At 42.0% G+C, this 20,725-nt stretch overlaps 1 protein-coding gene across 1 annotated transcript in view; it reads right to left on the bottom strand.

Annotated features, from left to right (window-relative positions):
* Window positions 1-20,725, bottom strand: part of FAM107B (family with sequence similarity 107 member B) — a 229,031-nt gene that overhangs the window by 119,496 nt on the left and 88,810 nt on the right. Inside the window, exon 2 of the mRNA XM_027594490.2 lies at window positions 14,205-14,265. Coding sequence (XP_027450291.1) covers window positions 14,205-14,265 — 61 coding nt within the window. The remainder of the gene's footprint in view (window positions 1-14,204; window positions 14,266-20,725) is intronic.

Raw genomic sequence — 20,725 nt, 5'->3', positions numbered from 1 at the left:
CCACAAGACACAGCATGGTCTCTTGACACGCATAGGAGACGACTGGTTATAAATGTTTGTTGATTAAACAAATGAGCAAATGAAAATATTTTAGTAGGTGTAGATGACAAGCCTTTTAGGAGCTGTTAGGCTCATTATAAATAGGTGCATGCTGTCCTTCATCACCAGCAGTCTTGGCCAGACATTCAATGCTGCCAACTGATACCACCCAATTGGTAGGTAAGGCTGTATAACCACCCCTGTAAGATCACCGTTCTTATCCAGATTGCCGTTTGAAGAGCAAACAAGGTATTCCCACTGTAATTCTGACTCCACTGTGGTATGGGCTGTGCGGATTTACTTTCTCAAATATGGCCCTGGGGCCGGAAAAAAAGAACAGGATCAGTGCCCCCAGTAAGGATATCTGTTTCTAGACCCTAGTATTTTGCTAGACTGAGGCAATGTCGTAAGAAGAGACTTTATTATTGCCCCAATCATCTCGCATGCTCAACTACAACACTGAGATGCTGACACATATAAGGAATGAAGAATTTGTTTGGCTTCTGTGGAAAAACAAAGAATGGGGCGAGAATAAGCTCTTTAGCAAGAAAAAGTCCGCTAAACTTTTTCCTAGGAGATTTAGCACATTTGAAAAAAATGGACAAAAAGTAGTATTTCCCCCCACCTCCAAACTCAGTTAACATTTTCTTCAGGAACCTCAATATTTTCCATTTCTGGTCAAGATCTGAACATCAAAAAAAAAAAAAAAAAAAAGGAAGTATGATCTGAAGTAAGTATGGTCTGACCAGGAGCAAAAGAGGCCCCAGACCTCATGAGGAAGCTTGACCAAAAGAGGAACAGAGCCCTTGACTTAGAAAACTGAACTGCTGGAGTTTAAGTGACTGGCCCTAATTCAAAGCAGGTGCAATCACTCTAGCCGTTTGCTGACAGGCAACATGGAGGAGAGAAAACAAAAAGCAGGGAGAAGCGCTGAGTGCTCGGAGGCTTTCAGAGGCTCCCGTTGCTAGGGAACCGCTTCCTCTGTGCTCATACACGGCTAACTCAAGCTATTCAGATATCACCAGAATAATCTTTCTTAGGCTTAGGAAGAAAGGAAACAGCTCTCAGAGCTCAGACGTCATGGTAACACCAGGCAAGGCCTGGCTTTTCCAGCAGACACTGAAGAGCCAAGGATGCCAGGAGAGGACAAGAAGTGAATGGGCATCTTGTTTTTATTCAGACAGTCAGGGGATTGACCCCCCCTTCTCTCCTCTGTCTCTACCCAGGTGTGTCAGTAGCAAACAGCGACAACACACACACACAGGAGCACACACAGCAACTTTATCATCCGTTCCTTGAGAGCAGAGACAAGGTTTTATTCATCTTCAGATGCGGACATCATGCAACACAGCGCTCGAGACTCAGTTCCTCGTGTGAGTTGAATTCAACTCCTCTTTTCACAAAGATTTACTGAGGACGTGGTTCTCTGTGCACTGTGTGTAGTGCTCTGAGGCAGACAAAAATGAACACATACATTCCTCCCCTCAAGAGGCTTCCTGGTCTTGTAAGAGAAACACGAGTGAGGCTGAGGGTTGTGTTGCTAACATCACAAATGTTAGCAACACACATTAACAGCAGTATAAATAAGATAGAAAGTTTGGGGGGTTCTTTGTTCTTACACCTAAAAGGAGCCTCAGAGAGGCAGTTCAGAGTTGGCATGGAGCCCCATGGTCACCAGAGACCCAAGTTTCTGTATTTTGCCCCCACTATCCTTAGATAATTGTTCATCCTCAAAGTCACCCTGTGATCCTAGATGGCCACCATGATATCCTGCCAATGTTCCAGACAGGAAGGAGGGGGAAAAGTGTGTTCTCTTGAGGGAGATTTCCAGAAGCCCCACAGTAGTAGACACGGCATTTGGCGTCTTTCTATGAAAAAATGTAAAGCCCTCCCCTCCTCAGGTTGTTGTTTGAGGGGTGTGAAATCAGTCTTATTTGTATATAGTTAATTTTTTTCATTATGAAAATTGTAGCATCTTATCACAGCAATTTTGGGAAATGGATTATTTTCTTAATAACCAACCCTTGATCGACTGCCTGCCTTATGCCATTCCAGGAGATCCTTCGCGGGATCCCCTGACGACTTAGCTTATATATACCTTTGGCCAGCCTGATCTGTAAGGGAGGCTGGGAAATGTAGTTTTATAGCTGGGCCTAAACTGTACCCAACAAAATCAGGATCCTGCGGCTAAAGAAGAGAAATATTGGATAAACAGTTGGCAGAGATAAGACATGTCCACACATAATTGTAAATTGTAGGCCATAAGAGAGGTATTGGAGAGATTACTTCTCCAATATGTATGACTTTATCAAGAGTACAGAATTTGACTTGGACCTTCAAGCCTACATATGATTTTAATAGATGAATAGGTACTCTGACGGTGGTGTGTAGGATGGATGAGAGCGGGTTAGGTCTAGATGCAGAAAGACCAGGTAGGAAACCATGAAAATAGTTTGGGCATGTGGGGAATATTGACCTAAACTGGAGTGTGACAGCAAGACTGGAAAAGTTGGGATACAAGAAATACTGCAAAGAAACTCAATATAGAGGTTAAGTGGAAAGTAGCAATGCAAAATGACCTTGAAGCTGAAGGCCAAGATGGAGGGTGACACCATAAACAGAAATCATACAGGTGGAAAAAAGAGCCAAGTTTGGAGGGTGTTTGTTTTTGTCTTTGATTCTATCAGATTTCAACATAATATCCTAATAGAGTGAAGCAGATTAAAAACAAAAGATACTAAATTTCACCAAATCTTGGGGGAAGAAAAGTAAAGACTCATTTCTTTACTTCATCTCAATCATCTCAATGACTTTATATGCCCACGGCAAATTCCGGAACTTGCCCCACCCCCGCGCGTGCCCTGCTTACCGAAAACCAGGGGGTTTAGCCTTTCTAAGGGGCACCAGATCTTAGATTCCTGCTGATAAATGTGCTCAGATCAGAGGCAAATAGATTCTACCCTCTCCATATGGTACTGCTCAGAAATTCTCAGCTCTGTCCAGAAGACATACCAGTATTTGCAGGGTTGCTGGAATGGTTAAGAGTATAGGGCATTGGAACTCAACTGGGCCTATGTTGGGATGAATTCTTTTTAAGGTTGAGTTTCCTTATTTGCAAAGTGGGGATAATATAAACCCCATAGGGCTGTTAAGAGGATTAACTAAGAAATTCACAGAAAGTACTTAGCGTAGTGCCTAATGCGCTGCAAGGACTTACTAAATGTTAGCTAGTGTTATTGTTAGAGTATCTGGCAAGCATGCTTCACCAGACGTTTGTGTTCAGTTGTTAGAAAAGAACAATTCAGATAATGTGATCCTGAACGTGCTCAAATCAAAAATGGCAGCTGGACCAGATGAACTCAGGATCCAATCAATGGGCGGTAAGTGGTAAGGAGCAGAGAAAGTTGTCACCTGAAGGAAATAAAACAACGATCCATTTTTCTTTAAGTCTTTTCAAATGGCTGGAGAGAACTACATACTACAAACCCACTTAGAGCAGGACAGGCATGAAAAGAATGTGGGCACAAAAAAAATGTTCAAGCCTGAACTTCTGGAAATATGGCTATTAGGGTTGAGGGTATAACAAGGCAAAACTTGCGGCCCTCTCTCAGCACCCAGCAGAGAGGGCAGAATCCACACATTCTTTTGAAAACACGGACAAGTTAACCATGTAGCCAAATGAACTGATCTGATGCCACAGTCAGATGCCAGACTAGCATTGGGGCTTCTGCCAAATTCACCCCGACTTTTCTGAGTCCTTGATCTGGTTCTGCTTCTACAGCTTGGAAAAAGCCAAGGGCAGTCTGTCCCTTTTGTCTGTTTCTCCTTGGATAGGAAAGCTGAAATTTTCCATGATTACTATACACACTGGAGTCATGCTTGATCAAAATCCATCTAAAAGGTGCCAGGCACACAGCCAGACGGGCAAATGCTCACAAAGGAAATTTTACATCAGTCTTGCTGAGCAAGAGCAGAAACAGAAGTCTGTCCTGCGGCCCTCTCAGTGAGAACACAGTGACCCCTTCGTTCCCGTGAAAGGGAAAGGCTTTGAGAAGCAGTTGTGGTCCCATCACTGCTCCAAGTCCAGAGAACGAGGTAAAGATCACTGACCGATCGGCAGCCTGATGTAAGCGAATGTTTCCTCCCGTTTCCACGGTAACGGCCCCCCACGCATCTCACCAGCTCCTCAGACACAGGCGGGATGGGGAGGTAACTAACCTCTCAGGGATGTGACGCCAAGTGATATTTATTTATTTATTTATTTATTTATTTATTTATTTATTTATTTATTATTTCCCTTAGAAATGCAGCCCTGATTTGCCAGTTTTTACAATTCCTCAAGAGAAATCGGAACCTAGATTGTTACAGGAAGTTTTCCAGATTTTAAACACTGGCAACCAATTTTGTAAAATTTTGAAGACTGCAGGCCAAACCAAATGCATCCGAGTTTGCCCTGTTGGTAACATCAGTCCTAAAATGTTAAAAATCACTTTTCAAGTTTTCAGAATTAGCCACTATTTTTGAATATCTGGGTGGAACACAGACCACATACCAATTCTCAGCCATAATGTGTTAGAGAAAATTCATTAACACTTTACTATTGTATTTTTTTGGTCTCTTTTTCTCATCCTCTCTCTGAGATGAAGGATAAGGAATCCAGAGGCGTTCTTTTCTAAGCTGTTTTTAAAAACGGGCTCAATATAGGGTAAATGACTATTCAAGTTCGCCCAGATCCAATCAGTAACTAAGCTGAACATTAGGGCTCATGTTTGGGGCTCAAACATAAATGATTGTGTGACTCAAATCCACTCCTCAATTCATATGAAGCAAGTTCAAAATCAGTCACAGTATGGCGGTCTCTAAGCAAATATGCTCTGTGATAGCCAACGTCAAGATGGAAAAGTCTCCGTTCCTTCTTCATAGTCACTTAACATCCCCCAATTAACGGGTAAGGACAGAATGCTACATTCAGAATAGGTTGGAGAATTTTTGAGAAGCTTAGGAATGCCACCATTTTGACCAGTTAATAAGGTTGTGATCAGAGCAGCTATTTTGCATTTACATTTTTAAAAATTTTTTTCAAGTTTTTTTTTTTTTTTTTTTTGAGATCCCAATCAGGCTCATTGATTCTTTTGAACTTTGAATGCAGTGATGGTGCCAGGGGACCGTCTCTGATTATGGGTTCTCTCAGAAGCGGTTTATATGGGAAGTGAGGGCAACAGCAGGGGGCCAGTGGGGTGATAAGCCAGCTACCTCTGTGGCTTAACCCTTGGGGGCAACTCTGGGCACCAGCGCAGAACACGTGCCCCACAGCTGGCCTCCACGAGGGGCCGGCGAGCAGAGGTATTTCTTCACCAGGTCCCAGCAGTGCTTGCTTGAGGGCTACTCCTGACAGGGGTCAGAGCAGTTTCTGGAAGAGAAAGCCTGATTCAGACACCTGCAGGTGTAGGAAGTGGGGGCCAGTGTCCATGGAAGCAGAAGCAGGGGCACATGGTGGCCGTCGCACCCTCCAGCTCATCGGTCCTGCCTCCCCTAATCTGGACGATGACATTTTCTCAATGAAATAGAAAAAAAAAATAGAAATTAGCCACTATTTTGAATATTAAGTCCTGGACTGTCTTTTCAATGATATGGCTTGAGCTGTGCTTCTCCTGGACACAAATTCTAGAACAGTGGCTGACCCACCGGGAATCACCTAAGTGGGTCGTAGGGCATGACTGCCATGAAGCCAAGTTGAACTGAGGTGTGGGCATGAGGGGAATAAAGATGCTGACTTCAGGGGACCCTTAGGACCCAAAAGCCACTTCATTTAAATGTTTGCAGGGAAACACGTGTACATAACAACAAGAGCAACAACAACACCAACCTTTGAGATTCAGAAACTTCCCATTTTTGCTCCCACCTCAGGGCCTTTGAGACAGTGACCAGCTGGAACCTCTACATGATGATTTCCCCTGTCCATGTCCGGAGAACGGGAGGAAGGGTACCCTCCAGGGAGAGACTGGGCTGGGCGTCCAAATGCATAGCATGCAGCACAAGCTCGAGCTTTCTGCTCATGTGCGGGGACAGGAAGTGAGACGTGGAAGTGGGGAAAGAGATTCCTCCAGGATGGAAACGCTCAAAGACCATCAATTTAGGGTTTCACTTATTTAACCTAAGTGCTGCTTCATTACTGCGGCTTTTGTATATTAGTGTTGCCTTCACGATTCTTCCTGTTCTAAGGGACTCTTACAGAGGCTGGAGAACAAATTTTAAACAAACAAGGAAATAATGGAAGAAAATAAAATAGCATAGAAACATCTTGTGGGACACACACACGCACACACACACACGCACACGCACACGCACACACACACACAGCATACAATTCTGCTCCAAGTATTGCCACACTGGAAGTTTCATTCCTAGTAACTGTTTCATTTTACAACCTGGATAAACTTCTGGGAAGCCCTGTGCGTCCAGGGATGCTAAGGGGACTTAGGATTGGATGTAGAGTAGTACTCGATAGGGCTACCAAGGTGTCTCATGTGGCACACGGGCACAATATCTAAACCAGACATTTGCTGTGCAGGTGCATTTCCGCTCCTCTTCAAGAAACAGGTGACTGGTCAGTCAACAGCACATCAGGTGTATCTTGAACATGGAGGACTAAATCAAACTCTCGTTCTTATTTATTTGTGTTTTCTCATTTATGAACAATAAGCGATCTATTGAATTTCCTGAATAAAAACAATCTGGAAACGATTAGCTCTCTGCCCACGGAGAAAGGAGAAAAAACAGAAACTGCTCTCTGGGTGACCCTGAGGAGGATGGAGGCTGTGGTTTCAGAGATGTGGGTGGTAATATCACTTAATAGATGTTGCCGAGGACAGAGCTGAGAACTTGGAAACTGGACTTCATTAGTCTGACACCTTTTCAATGCAAAATAATATTGAGCTAGGAGCACATTGGTACATCTTTAGTGGGCAGGCTAGGAAGTCTTCTTTCTTGCATGAAAGAACACCCTTGCTGCCTTGTCCTGCCAAACATTACTCACTCTCCCACCCCAGTCATCTCCTTGGATTTGAGGGCAAGGCCAATCGATTTAACAGTGAAGAAAATCTAGCTGTGCTCTTCCCCCCCAGCCCATGACTTTCTCCTACTTACACTCATAACTCAGGATCTATGAATAAATTCTAGAAACATCTTCCTCTTTATGAATACCTGTTAGAGCCTATGCATGACCTACCCCGTCCAGTGGTGTTTTAGTTCTTGGAATGGGGAATATATCATTTTCACAGGTGTATTCCTCTGGTAGACCTTCACTTCTTGGGAAGAATTTACATGATGGTGAACATCCAATCAACTATTCTTTGAAGTAGAGACAAAATAGCGGGACTCCTTGGACTAAAATAAAAGCATGGTCGTTAAGTCCCATACAGGAGTTTGGGGATCAAGACTTTACTGGAAGTCATCTGCAACCTCAGTAGCATCTTCTCTAATAAAAGCCCCCCCCCCCACCAACCCACAGACAGTCCTATAGTTGAGGGAACGGGAAGAAGGTAAACTCAGGTAAAGGAAGTACATTTAGCTCCTTGAAGGCAAGACCCATGTCTCCCTCATCTTTGACTCCCCCAGCGGTTAGTGTGGTTCTCTTCAAGTTTGCTAAGGCCCCAACTGAACAACAGTTTTTATATCACAAGTTGTACGGAAGACCAGACTTGGTCATTCATGCATGCATTTATACTTAAGTCAACCACCCATTTATTTCGAGCTCTCCCATATTCCAGACATTGGGCTGGGAGCTGGGGAGAAAACCGAATAGAAAAAGATACTCAGTGTTCAGATTTTGGTTGAGCTAACTGCTTTAGAGAGAGTTTAAAAGAGAAGAGCAAGCATTCCTTCTTTGTCCAACAAATATTTATCGAGAATCCTCTCTACACAGGGCTGTGTTCTAGGCATTTGTGGCCTATAAAAGGCTCTAAACACCACTGCCTTCGTGGAGCTTACAGAGCTTATGTTCTAGGGGGGAGACCCACAAAGAGCAAGGAAAGGACCTAGTGCATCAGAGTGGTAGGTGGTTTTCAGACAAGCAAGATGGGGCAAGGAGGCAAGAGCTGAGGGGCAGATTGCAGTTCTGCTCAGGGTGGTCAGAGAAAGCCTTGCTGAGGGCAGAGTCCTGACAGGAGGTCGGGATGGAAGCCATGCAGACCAAGACATCCATCCCATATAGAAATTTAGGGATCGGGTCCTTGCTGGAAGACATCTACAGCCTCAAGCAACATTTTCTGTAATAAAAGGCCTCATAGGACTTCAGACGGTCTGTTCTAAGGTTAAGGAGATGGAAAGAAACTCAGGATAAAGGAAGTCCACCACCTTCTGTTCTCCAACTTCCCTACCTAAACAGTTCTCTATTCATTCTTTGGCCGGGGCCTCCGAAAAATCGGTAAGGAAGATAAATCACTTTTTTTGCACAAAGCGGGGTATGACCGAAATACAGTTGGCTGGGGTAGAGACCTCATTTTGACTGAGGTAAAAGCTTTTACCTGAAAGTAAAAGTAAACATTTAGTTGTCTGAATTACCAGAGAATAGGTCATTTTCTCACCTCTCAAGGCTCCCTGCTAGAAGTGTCGCCTCCCCACAGGGGGCCAGCCTCTCTCTCTCTCTCTCTCTCTCTCTCTCTCTCTCTCACACACACACACACACACACACACACACACACACACACACACACACAGTGACATGATGTTGCTTAAGAAGCTGCTCAATGGAACCCTGGTCTCACTTCCTCACAAAGGTTACAAAAATACATATATTTTGTCCTGATTGTTTTCATTTTTAGTTGAAGAATTTTAACCGTTTGGGGTTTACTTCACACATAAGAAACGTACAAACCACAGGAAATGAAAACTTGACTAAATGCAGATGACACAGACAGCAACTCTGAAAGCATGCTGGGCCCCACTCAGCCTTAGGTGACCTTTAGCAAAAAGAGAGCGTTCCAGTGAAACATTCTGACTGTCATAAAATAGCATTGACTTACAAGATTCTCCCATTACGATCAGAGTGTGGCAATCATGGGGCCCCAATAGCAAAGGCTAAGTGCAAGCTAAAAGATAAAAATGATTCTGCAAAGTCTTCTTGAATTTTAAACGCATTTGAAAGTTGTTTCAGCATTCAAAAATACTTGGCCTGCGTCTAAAGCAATGCACAGGCAAGAAAAATGGCATGATCGAGCCAACATTTTAAAACACATTTTACTTTCTTTTTGAAACATAGCCACCAGAAAGGGTGCAATTCATTAAAAAAAAAAAAATTCTCTCAAGAAAATGTAGCTGGCCCATCCATTCATCTGTCTCCCTGTCCATAAGAGAATGAATGAATAAATGAAGTCATGATGTGCTAACCTCCCTCTCTTTCTCCCAAAACTGGTATTCCAGTTTTCCTACTCATTTGGCTAGAGATAAGATTAGTTTGGGTAGAATCTGTAGTTTCTTTATATCAGCTTATAAACCTGAGTCTCTGTACTAAAAAGGTACTGCTCAGTTTTAACCTTGTTTAATACTGATGCCTAACAGGCTGTTATGAGTACGTGTGGTGCTTGGCTTGTTCCAAGAGTCCTTTAGTGGAACAGAAAAAGATTAAATGAAGCCTCAGCACAAAACTTCTCTAAAATGACAAATCAGGGCAACCACACAAAGCTCTAGAAAAGGAACACATCCCATGGCAATGCAAAAAGGAAAGAAAACCCACAGAAAGAAAGACCTGGGAACAGGTGGCCACATGAGCCATGCAGACCAAAATGTCTGCCAACTTTGATGTAGCAGCTGCTGAGAAACGAGGCATAAACCCAGGTGAGAACATGTAAACTCTTCCCCTGTCCTCGGCTACTTCCAATAACTGGCTTATCTTCAGAGGGTCATATCGTCAGGCTTTCAATTATGCCTTCTTGCTGACATATAGATCCTTCTGTTTGGAACTATGGCCTCCTTCTTGTCACTATTAGTAAAGTATCGTTGTTTTTTTCCTCTATTTTTCAGACAACCTCATGGCCACCTCAAAGGAACTTTTATGTCTGGAAATCTTTCCTTCACAATACTTCCACTTGTATCACCATTTTTCATGGGTCCATTACCTCATTCTTCTTTTTTCCTGTGCAGTTATAAGCATAATGTTACAGGAGAAGGATGCAAGATGTCTCCAAAATGGTACCTTTGGATAAAAGATCTAACCTTACTTGTAAACAGACATAACCCCTGTTTTTAAGGAACACACAGCCCAGAATCTTCAGTGAGTGTCCCCATGATTCCGGGGCCTTATTCAGGTCAAGAAAGTGGCTAACCACACGTCGTGACTACAGCCAGAAAGGCCCCCTCTTCTTTACCTGCTTGCTAATGTTGAAAAAATCCCTTTAATAGCCACGGAATTCTTTCACTCCATAGGTGGATTTGCAGCTTAAAATAACAATAGGCTGGAGGACAGGCATAACATAATGATGTAAATTAATTATGTACCAAGATATACATGCCTGAGTGCATGTTCTTTTGATGGTACCAAAGCTGGGGACCGAAGGTAGTAAGGAGGGATCCCCACTGAGGAGGGGCAGGGCACAAAAAGGGTAGGCTGAGGCAAAGGTAAACTGTATCTGATGATGAACCTGCCTAGCACTGGTCATGCTGAAATGAAGCACCAGCTGACAGCAACTCATGGTGTACCATGGTGTATCACACCACAAAAGGGACTTATTATAAATGGGCTACCCTCTCCACTCAGCCAATATATCCATGAAGTCAAGGGGAAGTGCCACCTGATTCTGAATAAGTATTAGGGTCCCGTCTATTACAGGCATGTCACTTACTAAAAAAAACCCTCAAATGTACAGACCCTGAATTATTAGACAGCAAAGGACAGGCAATGATGGTGGTAAAATTTAAACGCACTTCCAGTTAACCTGTCATAGCCCCTGGGTAGACCCTGCAAGGAGAAATCATAGGTCTCGGGATAAAGTAACAGATGCTTAAGGATTCAGTCATCGGCTAAAAAAGGGGCCAGATATCAAATAGGTATCACTTTCGATTCAATTCATGGTATTTGGTTTTCACCTTATAAATATCCTGGCTAATGTGTCTTTATTCACAAAAGGATTTCATATCTATCCTTTGAGACCCAGCTCATATGCCACAAACCCTTGGATAACTTCCCGGATCCCCCAAACTGAGTTTTTCTTATCTCTTTGGTTCCTCATCCTTCCGCTCCTGCTCGTGTTTTAGCATGTGCTGTACCCCACCTGTTCTCCTAGTTTTCTGCGTCCGTGTTTTAGAGACATTATTTAACTATAAGCTCCAAAGGCAAGACTTCCACAGAACCCTGCTTTCTCTAAAACTTGTATTTTACTTATCTAAGGCTATAATTTCTCTATAATTTACATTTTCCTTTTATTTGTTTAATGGCTGCGTTTCTCATTTTCCCATAAATTCCATGATACATAGAGTCACGTCTGTCCTAGTTACCACTCTAAATATAGCATAATTCCTAGCACAATGTCTAGCACATGGTAGGTACTTAATAAACATTTCTTAGTTAATGTATTATATGTTCATACTTTTCAAACAACCTGGCAGACACAACTTAATACATAACAGGATTTCAAAGAATGGTTAATAAACACAGTAAATCTGAACTAAATGGACTAAAACTAGACACACAAGTATACTAATGCCACAGTGTAGAGACACATGCTTGGAGTAAATCCTGAATATAGAAGAGGGACTTTGCAGCAAGTCCCAAAGTTAGTGAATCCAAGTGAACTCAACTCACTTTTTAGAAATAGTGAGAAATTTTTGCATTTTCTGTTTGAAATTTCTACTTAGAGAGTAGGGTTATTAGGTGTTTTTGAAAAAAATAGGGAAATAAGCCATTTATTCATAATCCAAAATCTAAAGCCATACAATTAAATCACAAAAAAATTGGGATTATAGATTTCTAATTAAACAGTGCCTCTCTTTCTGTGGAATTATGTTCATTTGGATCTCTGACTCCAAATGTATTGTGGAGGGAAATCTTTACCATTACACTACATTTCTAGTCACACACTCCTAGGGCTTAAAGATCTAGGGTGCTAGAAGACTGTTTGAGAATTGGATCCTTGATTTCTCACTCAGAGATGTCATAGTAGGACCTGTTGGAGTCAACTCATGTCTTAGAAAAGCCTTGGTGAGTAGCAGTGTCTTCACAACATGTGGGATAATCAAGGCTTTGGATGTCTTCAAAATCTTGTGGACACTCTGCCAAGACAGCAAATGATACCATTTACAACAGCAACTGGGAAACTCAAAATCTCTTGGCCAAATTTGCATTGACCCAGCAATGGCCCTTAATCCAGCCTTCTCTAGCTGAGGAACTGAAAACCAAGAGTAAGTGTGCAAAAGAGGCACTCAGAACAATTTTCAGGGGTATAATATGCAAGCTCCAAATCTGCCCTCCTAAGCCCCTACTTTCAAACTCCAAAACTCCTAGGGTGCCTGGGTGGCTCATTCGGTTGAGCATCCGACTCTTGGTTTCGGCTCAGGTCATGATCTCAAGGTCGTCAGATGGAGCCCTGAATCGGGCTCCATGCTCAGTCTGCTAGTCCCTCTTCCTCTGCGTTCTCTCTCTCTCTTTCTTCCTCTCTCTTTCTCTCAAATAAGTAAAATCTTAAAAAACAAACAAACAAAAAACCTCCAAATCTCCTTCTGAGCAACATCAACTCAAGGAAACTTCTTAGATTCTACTTCCTCAATGCTCCCAGTGGTATTTGGGTTGTGTCAATCTTTTCACATTATTTCTCATGTTCCAAACACATCTACACAAGGCAAGGGTCATGTCTTATTCTCTTTTATAGGCCAGAAATCTAAAATAGTCATAGAGTTGGCCACATCAAACCCACCCTACCTGCATCTCCATTACACAGAGAAAGAAAATGCCTTGCATATAGCGGACACAAAGGACTCAGTAAGAATTTACTGAATGACTATTAAGTGCCAGCCACTGTCCAAGGTGCTAAGATACCATTAAACAAGATAGGCAAGGTTTCTGCTCTCTAGGGGACAATAAGTAACCAAACCAATCCATGGAAGGATAATTTTAGATTGTAATAATAGTTGTGAAACAAATGAAATGGGCAATGAGATGAAGAGTGAGTTGAAAGAATGAAAAATTAGTCTCTGAGACTAGACATTTCAGCTGATACCTGATTGATGAGAAAGAGCCAAGTCAGGCAAGGATCTACAAGAGGACAGTGTCCTAGGGAGAGGCACCAAAGTAAAGCAATGTTTGTTATTGCTGGGGGTAGACAATTGGGAGGGGTATAGAGGAAGATGGTGGAGCTGTTTAATTGCTAATTCTTTCCCCATCTATATCAGAGCAGGGTGCCACCTTTCCCCCCACTTTGCATATTTTTTTCATTACCATCTCTGTTTTCTCAATTCTGCTCCCTGACTTCCATTAAATTCCATGAACACAAGCCTCTGCCAGGAGCAAACACATCTGGAGCCCTCTTCTAACCCCTTAATATCTAAAACACCAAACTAGAAGTCATTTGAATATAGAAGCAGAGAGTATCAAGATTTCACTTTAATTATTATTAAGTCCATTCAACTAATGTTCATTTTTATGGCCATTACATGTCATTATCATTACTGATCATAGTCAGAAACTAAGTTATAAATTCACTCTTCGCTGTTTCTATCCATATTATCTCATAGGAAGTCCTATTATGGGGTAAATAACTTTAGCAAAGCTGCATATTTCACTATACACTAACAGAAAAAGAAACCCAGCAAATGCATCTAAAGAACATTTTCCAAGGTAATCATAAATACTTCAGTAAACAACTACACTACTTATTTTAGTCTTCCCGAATTTGAAATTTCTTCATCATTATCATCATTTACTTCATTGCGAGTATTTGTTCATCAAGAACTGTAATCAATAAAAGAAAGAAGAGAAGCAGCTAGTTTATGCATCATAACCAGATTGCCTAGATGCCGTGCCTGGAATCCATTACCAGTGACATTTCTAGTCGTGTTTCCAGTCATTTGGAACACACAGACTTTCTTGTGCAATGTGCAAAGCTTTTGGATGCTGTAAGCCCTGCTGGCAGCAACAGCAACCCAGAAAAGGAGGTGTCACACTGAATGTACTCTACCTGATGCCATCTTCTGTCCCAACTCGAGGCATTTAGGTTCTTCCTGGGATTCCTCTTCTTCCTGAGTTCCAGTCCCACAAACCAGAAAAATAGGGAGAAAGTAAAAATATGCATTAATTTACAGCAACACTTTCTGCAAACCTACTGAATTAATATGAGGGCAAGATCTGACAATATTAGACCAAGCCCTTATGAACTGAAGCTTTGGACAAGCTACAAATTCAACAGAAGATGTTGAGTAGAATAACTACAGACAACTACGGTGCTGGGTTACATACTCCACGGTGTCAATCACAGGAAACTGTCTATGGATGTTGTCCCTGAAGCAGTACAATCCAGGGGCCCTCTGTGACTAAAAGGTTGGGAACATCAACTACTTAGACATAGCGGCAGTGGGTTTCTCCATGCGACAGAAATTCTGCCAGCATGGTGTAACAGAGATAATTATGCCTTACTTTTCATGATTCAAAGAGCTGATTCATTGTATTTTTTAAATTCTATCACAATTCACAGTTATTTTGATCCCTGGCAAGTTGAGTGAACACATTCTTCTCTGAGTTCTGGTACAATATTCTTTAATGACGATTGTGACTCCTGTGGCACTGATAAAATAGACCCAGCTAGGAGTGAGGGAAGTAAATTAAGAGGAATGTCTGTCTACACAGTGCCTTTCTAAATTTGTCTGCAAGATGACTTTATGCTGATTCCTTCATTTATTTTTTTCTCTCTATGAACAAATATTTGTTGAGTGCCTCGTAGGGGCTATTTCTGTGAGACCTTAATTTCTATGCAAGATTCTTTCAATTACACTGATGCCTACTCAGCTTCCTTCCCAGACTGGCACACTTTCTACACATACTTTGTGCCTCAAAAGAATTTAGCCCAATAGAAGATGTTTTGGACCACAATAAAGCATGTGGGTGCAGAGTTCCATAAATGGTAAATGAGGCTACTCTGTGAGCAAAATGGAACAATGCACTCAAAAATTGATATACATTGTAGGAACATTCCCCAATTTGTTCTAAGTTTGCACCTCCTAAGTAATGTCTCATCCACATGAGAATCCACCAAACTCTTCAAGCTTGGTTAGTAAGATAAAGAAGTGTTCTATTCAATTCACAAAGAATAGTTTCTTTTAAGTTGCCATCAGTATCAACTTATAAGGGAGTTGATTTCACCTGTGTTGAGAACAAATGTTTTTCCAGAAATCAAAAATCCTCCTCAAATGTTCATCAGGGACCAGTTCCAAAAATTTGTCCTACTTTTAAAACCCATTACCGTATTGGCATGGGCAATTTGGGTAAACAAGCCTTCAGTTCAATTATCTCAAATTTATATGTTGTAAGAAATTTTTAATGAAAATTGCCTTCCAAATTATATTTCTAAAAAGGATGTGACTTAATACAATACCAAAGGACATGTAAATGATAGAAAGCCCCATTATACAGAAACAAAATGCAGCAAATAATTTCTTGTTTCACAAGGCCCAATAGGACGGTATGTAATGAAAACATAAGGAGTTATTTTATAATACAGCCACAGGGGAAGTCTCTCAAGATGCCCAAATAACCAAACAAAGTTGTTTGATAGATGAAAGGATTCTCCTTTGAGCCAATAAGACTGTTTACTTTTTTATTGCTCTGAATTCCAGAATTGTGAAATAATGTAGCTCTTTAGCTTTCCTCCAGACATATTTATTATTTTATTTGAAATTGCCCCTCCCCCAATTTTCTCATTAAGTAGTAAAATTTGCAAAGCCCTGGAAAGATCTGCAGATGGAAGGATATTTGGAATCCTCTGGGTTGGAAAGCGCTCAGCATAGAATAAACAAGCATCTGTCTTCCATAGTGTAAACTATGTTCTATTTAATATTTTTTAAATGTTTTATTTATTTATTCATGAGAGTCAGAGAGAGAGAGAGAGAGAGAGAGAGAGGCAGAGGGAGAAGCAGGCCGATGCAGGGCTCGATCTTAGGACCCCGGGATCATGACCTGAGCAGAAGGCAGACCCTTAACCATCTGAGCCACTATGTTCTATTTAGAGAAAAAAGATCGAGCTCCTTAGATTCTTGTATTTCTTCTCTTCAGTGCAAGTCTGTGATTTGCTGAGTTCGTTCTTACTGGTTTTTTCCCAGCAAAGCTAGAATAAAATGACAACAGTCTAACTATAGTAGACATCTGTTGATTTTGCTGCCTGGCACTCAATCTAGTAAGTGTGTCCTGATTTCCTCTTTAAAGTCTTCCCTTCTGACACTTAACCAATTGTTGTTCCTATGAAACCAGCCCAGAGCCCCATGCCATCTCCCTCCCCACGGCTAAGGGTGGTCATGTGACCCAGGGCTAGCCCCATCAGTCCACCGCATTTCCCTGTGATTGGTTCAGAGTAGTCATGTGACCCAAATCAGGGCTAATGAGAGATTTTCTCTGGACTTCTGGGAACTTGACTCCTATTCTTACCCCCTGAAACCTGAAACAGCTGTGAGGCTTGGAGCTGCTGCGGTCTGCACAAAGGAAGGCAGAGCCAAGAGGTGGACTGATAGCGAGTCCCAGGGATACCATTGGAGCCCCAAATCGAGGCATGCCTGAAGCAGGCTTAACCTTGGCTTTTCAGCCACGTCAACTATTATTCATACGTTTTTTAAAAATATGTTGATTTTTAAAATAATCCATTTTAGGATGCCTGGGTGGCTTAGCTGGTTAAGTGGCAGACTCTTGGTTTTGGCTCAGGTCGTGATCTCAGGGTAGTGAGATCAAGTCCAGCACTGGGCTCTGTGCTCGGTGTGGAGGTGCTTGAGAGTCTCTCTCTTCCTCTCCCACTGCCTTTCCCTAGTACTCCCCCAAAATAAATAAATAAATAAATCTTTTTAAAAAGCACAACTCATTTCTATCATGTTTTCTGTCACTTCTAACAGAACCAGCTGATACACCTCAGCTCTGGGAAGCCAGAGTGGGGTGCCTTGATCATTGGCTTCACTGCTTGAGCAATAATAGTTAAAAAACAAAAACAATAAAAAATTAACTAATTAGTTAAAACATTAACGGTATAACCTCACTGACATACTTCAAGTCAGTTTAAGTTGGCCTCATAGTTTTACAACACTAGCTGCTGGCATTTCACTCTAGGAAAGCGAGTTTAGAAACATAATGATAGTTTGAGAGAAAAATAGAATTCTTGACCAAGAATTAAGGAGATCTGGTCCCATTTGTCTCCACCTGTTGCACCAAGTACATGACTGACTCTTGGCTTCAACTTCCTTCATTTGGAAAATGGATCCCAAATATAAACTTTCCTTACCAAGAAAGTTGAATTCTAATTTTAAATAACTGTTTCTGTGTCACCAAACATTTGAGGAGTCTTCAAGTTTTCTCTATTATGGGCTATACTACAAAGAACATCTTTCAGTGTAAGGATTGTCATTATTTTAAATTATTTTGGATTAAAGTTTCAAGGGTAGGATCCTGGATCAAAGGTCATGAATGATACAGACTGTAAAACTCCCCCAAAAAATATTTCAGCAAATTAATGTGTTAAAATGTGACCGTTTCGTTACAACCTCTCTAGCAATATCTACATCCATATTTTGATGGATAGGAAGAGTCTCCTGTTGGAGGTAATTTTAGAAACAGATAATCCAACACTCACCATATTCCAGTGCCAAGAGTCTCTTACTGCATTGCATTGCTACTAATGAATATATGTTTAATTTCCCATGAAATCCAGTATCTAAGCCTTGTCTATCCCACTACACTATAGGATCTTCCAGGACAAAAACTATGCTTCCTCTTCAAGTTTCATTCAGGCTCTACCCTCTTTGTCAACAGGTGCTTGTTAAACAATTATTGAATGGATCCAATTGTTTGCCTACTTTACATTTTTGTTTAATGTTTAACCTAGTAACACATCCCACAATAAAAAGTCAAGTGTTGTTCCTCCTGATAACAAAGATCAGGGGTCAGTTTCTCCAAGAAGGCCTTCCTGAAGCAGGCCCTGTCTCCATCCCAAACTCTACCCCATTCAAAATTTAAGATGTACAGTCAGCGACTGTTTCTTGAGTGCTTGCCATGTGTCAAACTGTGTGGTATGTGTAGAGCTCATTAGTCCTCAACAACTCCTCGAGGTAGGTGACCTTATTGTTGTCAGTCCTGGTTTATGGATGGAGAAACAGAGGCTCAGTGGAGCTCATTCACCCTGTAGTGGATACTGTGGTGTGCTGCCTGGAGGCCCCTTTAGGACTGAAAGATTGATTGTCACAGTTATAGGAAATGTGGTTAATAGCATGCAGCTGTCAGCATCCTAGGAGAGAGCTGCAAGTGCAGGTGGCACTCGGACTTGTTGACTTGAGGGCAGAGAGGCCCGATCCCTTCACCCCATCTCAAGACAACTCTGAAGGGCCCTTCTCACTCCAGAGCTGCCTGTGAGGTTGGTGAGGACTTCACTGAGAAACTGCACTGTAGCCCCTTACCCCCCTCTGACTAATCCTGCTTTCTTTTCTTCCCTTCCACAAGAGTTGATCCCCAAAGCACTCCCTAATAAATCTTGTAGGTGCTACTCTCCGTTTCAGAGTCAGCTTCCCGGGAACCCACCAACACAACCAAAATAACATTTCCTTGAAGTGCCAAAAGGGGATTCAGACCCAGGTTTACCTGGGTCCAAACCCCATGATGTAAACCACTATACTAAACTCCCTCCTTAATACTAATGCTTCTCCTTTGTTAAAACTGTGGGTGCCTGGGCCCCAGCCCAGATGCTGATTTGCTAAGTACGAGGTTTGGGATGACCAACCATCCTGATTTGCTTGGGACTGAGGGTTCTCCAGGATGCAGGACTTCTGGTGCTAAAACTAAGGAAGTCTTGGCAAACTGAGATGAGTTGGTCACCCTAATTGGAGTGTGGCCCTGCTATCTGCTATTTAAATGACCTCTGGATGTTTCTGATGCATTGAAAATGCTTTAGAAATATGGTATAATGATAGAAGGAAATCCTAATTATGGGTGAGTGTTAAAGATTTTATTATTTATTTGAGAGAGAGAGTGAGCGAGAGAGAGCACAAGCTGGGGGAGAGGCAGAGGAAGAGAGAGAAGAAGGCTCCCCACTGAGCAGGGAGCCCGACCCAGGGCTCAATCTGCAGACCCTGGGATTACGACCGGAGCTACCCAAGTTCCCCTATGGGTGAGTATTTTTAAGCTAACATTTTGAATTCTTTATGTAACATAGAGTTTTACAATCTGTTTAGCAAATATTATTGTCCTCATTTTACAGATGAGGAAACTTAAAGAGGTCAGAGAAATCAAGGAACTTTCCCCGAGTCACACAGCTAATAAGTGAGCCTGAAGTCAAACCCAACTGAGGGATGCCTGGGTGGCTCAGTCGTTTAAGGGTCTGCCCTCAGTTCAGGTCATGATCTCAGAGTCCTGAGATTGAGCCCTGCATCGGGCTCCCTGCTCAGTGGGGAGACTGCTTCTCCCTCTGCCCCTTCCCCCCTGGCTTGCGTTCTCCCTCCTTCTCTCTCTCTTAAATAAATAAATAAAATCTTAAAAAAAAAACCCAATTGAGTCTAGAATCTATGCTCATAACCACCTCTGCTTACTGCACCCAGAATGACTTGTTCTCTCTAAATTTCCTCATCTGGAGATGGAGATAACAATATCTATGTCCATGAGTTGTTGTGGGGATAAAATAATATATGTAAAGCATCTATTCAATGCCTGCCGCAGAGGGAATATATATTGTGCACCGTTCCTTTTCCCCTAGTGTAAACAAATAATTGGTTTGTATGTCTTTTTTTTTCCCTACTGGACCACAAAGAAGAGGATTAGAGGTCACATTCACCAAGAGCTCTTTCCTGACTATGTAGAACTTCACAAAATTCACTTTAAATCAATATACTTTGCTGAGGAACTTCCATCTGCATGGCTTTCTGCTAGAAAATGTGCAGAATACCACAGTGAATAGGACATCATCTTGGACCTCCAGGAACTCATAACCACAGGAGAGCCAGATGACATTGATTTTAATTTTCTTAGGGAAAGAAAAATCCTAATTCTAACAAATAACTTTCTCCCCCCGCCCCTTCATGTGGTGTAGGGTATAGATCATGTAGGAGAAAGAGTACAGAGAATTTCAATATTAGAACCTGAGAGAAAGAGCTTGATTAGCACTTAGGAGAGAGGGAAGGGTACCATAAATAAAGTAAGCTCACCCATGTCCTTAGCTTCCTCTTTCTGGGTGGGCAAAAACACAATTCCAAAGCTCTAAACAAATCTTTGAGCCTTCAAAGAAGTGATTCTGGACCCCAATAGGCAGCGTAAGTGGTAGAAGCATCTAGTCAATTTTAAGACACGGCGTGTAGTTGTCATTTTAAAAAATTAAGGCAGCACATACAACTATTCTGAAATGTGCCAAGAACTATAGAGCAAGTGGGCGGAGACAGAAGCAAAGCCCATTGTCATCCCACAGGGTGGCGGAAGGATGTGGCCTTGGAGTTAGGGAGACCAGGGTTCAAATCCTGGCTCTGCCTTGTA

The sequence above is a fragment of the Zalophus californianus genome, chromosome 9 (genome assembly GCF_009762305.2).
Source record: "Zalophus californianus isolate mZalCal1 chromosome 9, mZalCal1.pri.v2, whole genome shotgun sequence".
NCBI lineage: Eukaryota > Metazoa > Chordata > Mammalia > Carnivora > Otariidae > Zalophus > Zalophus californianus.
The sequence above is the reverse complement of the archived record's forward strand: the minus strand, read 5'-3'. Positions and strand labels throughout refer to the sequence as shown.